Below are 6,661 nucleotides of genomic sequence, written 5' to 3' on the forward strand. Positions count from 1 at the left end.
CTTCCCCAATTGCCCCAGCTAGAACCTCTAGTTCAATGTGGGAAAGAAGTAATGAAACTGACATCTTGCCTCATTTCTGATTTTAGAGGGAACACTTACTGTCTTTGACTATTAAGTATGATGTTACTGTTGTGTTTCGCTACGGTTCTCTTATGGATACTCTTTACCCAGTTACAAAAGTTCATTTCTATTCCCATTTTTTTAGTGAAAGTTACTCAGTCATGTCCAACTCTTTGCGACCCCATGGATATAGTACATGGAATTCTCCAGGCCATAATACCAGAGTGGATAGCCTTTCCCCTCTCCAGGGGATCTTCCCAAACCAGGGATTAAACCCAGGTCTCCCACATTGCAGGCAAATTCTTTACCAGCTGAGCCGCATGGGAAGCCCAAGAATACTGCAGTGGGTAGCCTATCCCGTCTCCAGCAGATCTTCCCAACCCAGGAATTTTGTTAAGTGTTTTTATCATAAAGGGAGTTGGATTTTACCAAATGTTTTTTCTGTATCTATTGAGATGATTGTGTGATTTTTGTCCTTTATTCGATTAAGATGATGATGTATATTGATTGATACTTTTATGTTGAACAAACTTTGAATTCCCAGGAGAAATTCTGCTTGGTCATGAGATATAATTCTTTTTATATTCTGCTGGATTTGGTCTGCTAGTATTTTGGAAAGGACTTCTGTATTTGTATCATAAGCGGTATTGGTCTGTGGTTTTGATGTTTTTCTCTGGTTTTGGTGTTAGGATAACACTGGCCTCATAAAACTAGTTGGAAACTATTCCCTCCTCTTCTAATTTTTTCAGAAGCACCAGGCTCCTCTGTCCACAGAATTATCCAGGCAAGAATACTGGAGTGGCTTGCCATGCCCTCCTGCAGGGGATCTTCCCAACCCTAGGAAAGAACCTGTGTCTCGTATGTCTCCTGAATTGGGAGGCAAATTCTTTACCACTAGCGCCACCTGGGAAGCCCACATACATCTATGGTCGATAGAAGAATTGTTAACACTTCTTTAAATATTTGATAGAATTCACCAGTGAAATTGTTCTGGGCTTACTTTGTGAAAAGCTTTTCTTTTTAATTACTTAGCTAAATTTCTTTAATTATAGATCTACTCAGTATTCTATTTCTTCTTGAGTCAGTTTCAATAGTTTGTGTCTTATTAGGAATATATTTCATCTAGGTTTTCAAATTTGTTGGCATACAATTGTATGTAGTATTCTCTTATAACTCCTTTTATTTCTGCAAAGTTCGTAGCAACGTCTCCACTTTAATTTTCCAATTTTAGTAATTTGATTCTTCTTTTCTTGGTCAGTCTAGCTAAAGTTTTGTCAATTTCAACCATTTTAAACAACTTGTGGTTTTGTTAATTCTGTTTATTGTTTCCTATTTTCTATTTCGCTCAGATGGTAAAGAGTCAGCCTACAGTGTGGGAGACCCAGGTTCGAACCCTGGGTTGGGAAGATCCCCTGGAGAAGGAAATAGCAACCCACTCTAGTATTCTTGCCTGGAAAATCCCATGGATGGAGGAGGCTGGCAGGCTACAGTGCAAAGAGTTGGACACAACTGAGCGATTTCACTTCACTACTTTCTATTTCATTTATCTTTGCTGTAATCTGCACTATTTCCCTCCTTCTGCTAGTTTTGGGTTGATTTTGCTCTTCTTTCTCTTAGTTCTTAAAATGTAAGACTAGGTTATTGATTTGCGATCTTCCTTCTTTTTTAGAGTATTTGTTTACAGCTATGAATTTCCTTCTAGGTACTGCTTTTACTGTATCCCTTCAGTTTTAGCATGTTGTGTTTTTGTTCTCATTTCATTTCAAAGCCTTTTTTAATTTCTCATGTGGTTTCTTCTTTGACCCACTGGTTGTTTGAGTGTATTATTTCTACGTATTCAAATATTTCTCAAATTTCCTTCTGTTATTGACTAATTTCATTCCATTGTGGTTGAAGAACATATTTTGCATATTTTCAATCCTTCTAAATTTACTGAGATTCTTGTATGTATTTGGTCTACCCTGGAGAATGTTCCACATGCATTTGAGAAGAATACATATTCTGTATTCTGTAAATGTCTGTTAGGTCTAGCTGGTTTATATTGTTGTCCAAGTCATATTTCTTTGCTGATGTTTTGTTTAGTTTTTCTATTCATTATTGAAAGGGGAGTTTTTCACTTCTATTGCCTATTACATACTTTTATTTAAAGGTGAGAAAGTTGGCTGTTTGATTCCATTTACACATACTCCAAAATAGGTAACAATAACTGAGGACAGGGATTAGCAAAGCTTTTCTTGGGGCCAGATAGTCAATTTTGGGCTTTGAGAGCCATGTGGTCTCTGTTGCAACTACTCAACTCATTGTTGCATAAAAGCAGTCACAGACAATAATTGCTGCGCTCAAACACTCTCTTGCTTTCCTTTCTTCTGGGACAAAGAAGTGAATAAAGTATTTGCTTTATAAACTGTGACGGCTCTCACACAAGTGACAAAAAGCATTTTAAAGGGTTTTTTGATAGAGAATCACTGTAAACAAATGAATAAAAGCACGTAACAGTCAGAATAAAGAAATAGGTGAGTTCCACAGGGTTTTTATTAAATAGGGGCTTAGTGAGTAATTGTGTGAGCAATGGAAATATTAACTGACTTAACTGCCTGAACTTTTGTTCCACTAAGCACATTTGCATATCTTGCCTTTCTAAAGAAAGGGAGCATATTTTATATATTTATGAGCTTTCTGCTTATTCATCTGTATCATCCCTAACAGTTGTCACAGGGCCATGCATAAAGAAGGATTGGAAAAGTATGCATTCAAATCAGGGATCACAAGCAAATAGCTTGTGGGTTAGACGTGTTTTGTTTGGCCATTCCCATGTTTTTTAAACTGAAGTGGAAGACTGTTAAGCAGGGCCTGAATTCTCCAGTTCACCACAGATCCTACTATTGAATACCACTTGACTGTTATCTCTTCCTACACAGTGAGAGCATTTTTATTTGTGCCCCATTTGTTAAATGAAAGGAAAAATTATTGCAAATTACTCTTATCTCAACGCTACAACTTACTAACCTATACTGCTAAAGCCTCTTTTACCTGTAATGTTGCTGTGTACTTTATAAAATTGCCTTCTCTTAAAAACGCCTATTTCCTGGGAACATTCTCACAGTCCCACACAGAATGATATGCACAAGATTACACAGAATGTAATAAATAAATGAATTTATAGGAAAAGAACATAAGAAAATTCACTAAAATGTGAAGCTATTAATTATCTGGATTGTGAGGTTATGAATTATTTTTCATGTTTATATTTTGTATTGTATTATATATTGTATTCAGTAATTTCAAGTTTTCTGCACTGAGCATGAATTACATCTGCAATCAAAAAATTCTTTTGCAAAAAAATTAACTTCCACAAATTCAAGTTGACTTCCCTTCCTGATCTTTAAATTTGGAGTAAGGAAAAACAATATCTATTGAGTGCCAACTTGATCTCAGGCATGGCGCTAGATGCTTTACATTCAATCGTAAAAACCCTATAAGGGAGAATTAAAGGCCCTCATTTTTGAGAGAGAGAACGACTATCACAGTTTTATTTTCTGGAAAATCATGACCTCTCTAGGACACAAGGATATAGATATCTGGAGAAAAGTTAGGGGGAGAGGAGAAGACCTCAAAAATAATTAAAGGGAGTGAAAGCAGTGAAAGAAAATAATGGAGGATAAGGGCATAGGAAATAATAATTTATTCATGGATTCATCAAATATTTAGTTTCAACCATTTCAAGATATTTTGCTGGAGACCATAGGGTATACACAGATGGGTCTGAAACAGATCAAAGATAACATATGAGAGTCCATCTACATATTAAACATAACACTTCTGCATTAATGGCACGGCATCCTGTATTAATGGAGCATGATAAAATTGAGCTAACAGGCTTGCCAACAACTAAAATGAGTCAGGGAAATAAGAGTCATCTGAAAGATTACAAAGTAACTACAAAGTGAGTTGAGAGGAAGGAGGAATTACTTCTGGGCTTGAGGGATGAAGAGGACAACAGAAGAGGTGGATGCTTGTATCAGGCAAAGGAGTCTTCCCTCTCTCCAGAATGCCAGTCCTGCACTTAGAAGTGTTTACTCAGGACTTCCCTGGAGGTCCAGTGGTTAAGTCTCCATGCTTCCAGTGCAGGGTACAAGGGTTCAAAGTCTGGTTGGGGAACTAAGATCCCATAAACCACACAGCAAAAACAAAAACAAAGACATTAAACAAGTGAGACAAAAATATAAAAGTATTGAAAAAGTGAAGGAAAAATGTGAGAGAGAAAATGAGATAGAATTTAGTTTGGGTTTAGCAGAAATACCTCTTTGAAGAAATAACATTTCTGAGAAGAGAAAGATGAAAGAGAGTTAGGAAGAGCTGTGACTGTAGAGAAAAATTCCCAACAGAGGCAACAGGCTGGGCAAAGAAACTGAGGGAGGAAAGGAGTTGGCAAATTGGAACTGAAAGAAAGCCTCTGTAACTGCATCCAGGAAAAGAAGGGTGAGTGTGGCGGGAAATGAAAGTAGAGAGGCAGCCAGGGCTTTGTAGTTTCTGCTACAAATTCTGAATTGTATTCTGTATGCAATAAAGAAACAACAGTGGAGACGGAGATGCCGCCCCTGCGCTCAGGGAGCATACAGCTCAGTGAGGGGCACAGGCCACTAAACAAATGATTTAAATCTGTCATAAATGTGAGGATAGGGGACATGACGAGTGCTGTGAAAGCACTGAGGAGGGACACTGGATTCAGTCCAAGAGGTGTGTGCACTCTCCACCCGGACCACTGCAATTGAGAAGCTATGTAGCCTTTAGCGTCTACTTTCCAGTCTAGCTTCACGTTGATACCTGTCATCTTTCCGTAATACAAATGAGAGCATGTGAAAACCATCCATGACCCCCCCGAGGATAAATTCCAAACTCCTTGGTCTCGTATCACTGTTTGGCCCTAACTTTTATCTTCTTGGTATAAACTTCTACTATTACCTATCACAATGATTTTCAAACTTTTGAAAAATCAACCTATAGTAGGAAATACATTTCACTAGTACAAACACATATCCACATAAAACACTAAAACACGAGTCTGAAGAAACAATTCAAGTAGGATTACTCTGATACTTTCTAGGTTTGTTTCCCCTTAAAATGCTGGTTGTGATTTATTCATGACCTGCAAATGGGGCCTGGACAGCAAGGTGACAGCTGTGACTGCTCTCTCCACCACTACCTTCTCAACCCACCTCTGAACAAAGTCTGTTCTCTCACTCTTTACCAAAGCAGTTCTGGATGCAAGAAGTGCCTTTCCTTTCCTTCTCCACTTCTCATTCACCTAGCAACTTCCTTCTGATCTTTCAAGACTTTGCCCAAATAGTACTTCTTCAGAGGAGCCTTTGCAGATACCACCCCAGTCTTCATGCTTCCATCCTTAGAGGTCCCAGGGAATAGTACTCCCGGAGTGACAGCACTTGTCATAGAGAGTTATGTTATAACTTACTTTTTTAAACAGGTTAGCCTGCTCTGGACCAGGTTTCTGAACGTCAGCAACCTCACTGTCTTATCTCAGGCCCCAAACAGGGTCCGATCTGAAGCAAAGGTCAGGGGATGTTATGCTGAAGTAAATGAAAACTAATATCATACCCTTCCCATACCGTCGCGATCCTGGCTGTGCACCGACAAACTAGCTTTCTATCTGTTCTTCAAACACAGCAAGGTCATCCTTCCCTCGGAGCCTCACTTCGCCACTGTTCCCCGAGCGTTTCTCCGGCGGGCTGTTCCTACTCAATCATATTCAGGTCCATAGTCTACCCTCAGAGAGGCTGTTTGCCTAACCTCCCAGCACATTTCCTTTGTCTTTAAGGCATTTCGTTGTTGTTATGGCCGACTCTTTTACAACCACATGGACTGTAGCTCGCCAGGCTCCTCTCTCCGTAGAATTTCCTAGGCAAGAATACTGGACTACTCTCTGGAATTGTTTTGTTTGGTCTGTTGGTTTATTTATCTAGCTTTCTCATGACAATATTACTTTTTTGGGAGACGTGGTCTCCCGACTTTCTCCCCAGACTTCAGCACCTAGAACAGTGCAAGGCGCACAGCAGGCGCCCCACAAAACATCTGGTGACGAACGAGCGAGTGCAAGAGGAAGCAAACGCAGACACTTGAAGTCTTAGGGACCTGTCTTGAAGCCTCCTAGACTCTAGAACCTAGAGGGTTCCCTGAGAGGGAGAGGATTGAGGCGCCCAGGGGCCATGTTTCAGGGCCTACCAGTAATAAGTGACTGTGCAGGCCCCGCACACCCGCTCGGCCGGGGCGTCGCACACCTCACAGCAGAGCCGGCGCCCCTTGGGCACCGCCAGAGGGTAGATCACGTTCATGCCGCGGCAGACGGTGTTGTCAGTCTCCAGGACGGTTGCCCGGCGAAGACACACCGGACAGCGGCGTCACGTGACCGACACGGCGCAGCCTCATCCCCCGCATTTGGAGGGTAAGGGGAGGGACGTGTGGCTCGTCTGACAACTTGGGAGTGCGTTTGTAGGTTGTTTTTTTTTTTTTTTAATGAAGGAGGAAAAAAACCAAACAAACAAGCTATCCCTCCACCTCTCCCCCTCCCGCATCTCTCTAAACCCAA

General features: G+C 40.5%; 1 protein-coding gene across 1 annotated transcript in view; it reads right to left on the reverse strand.

Annotated features, from left to right (window-relative positions):
* The window catches only part of ZMYND12 (zinc finger MYND-type containing 12), a 36,475-nt gene extending 30,003 nt beyond the window's left edge, over positions 1-6,472 (reverse strand). Inside the window, exon 1 of the mRNA XM_005888970.2 lies at positions 6,298-6,472. Coding sequence (XP_005889032.1) covers positions 6,298-6,407 — 110 coding nt within the window. The 5' untranslated portion in view covers positions 6,408-6,472. The remainder of the gene's footprint in view (positions 1-6,297) is intronic.
* Between the last annotated feature and the right edge of the window lie 189 nt (positions 6,473-6,661).

Source organism: Bos mutus, chromosome 3 (genome assembly GCF_027580195.1).
Source record: "Bos mutus isolate GX-2022 chromosome 3, NWIPB_WYAK_1.1, whole genome shotgun sequence".
Taxonomy (NCBI): Eukaryota; Metazoa; Chordata; class Mammalia; order Artiodactyla; family Bovidae; genus Bos; species Bos mutus.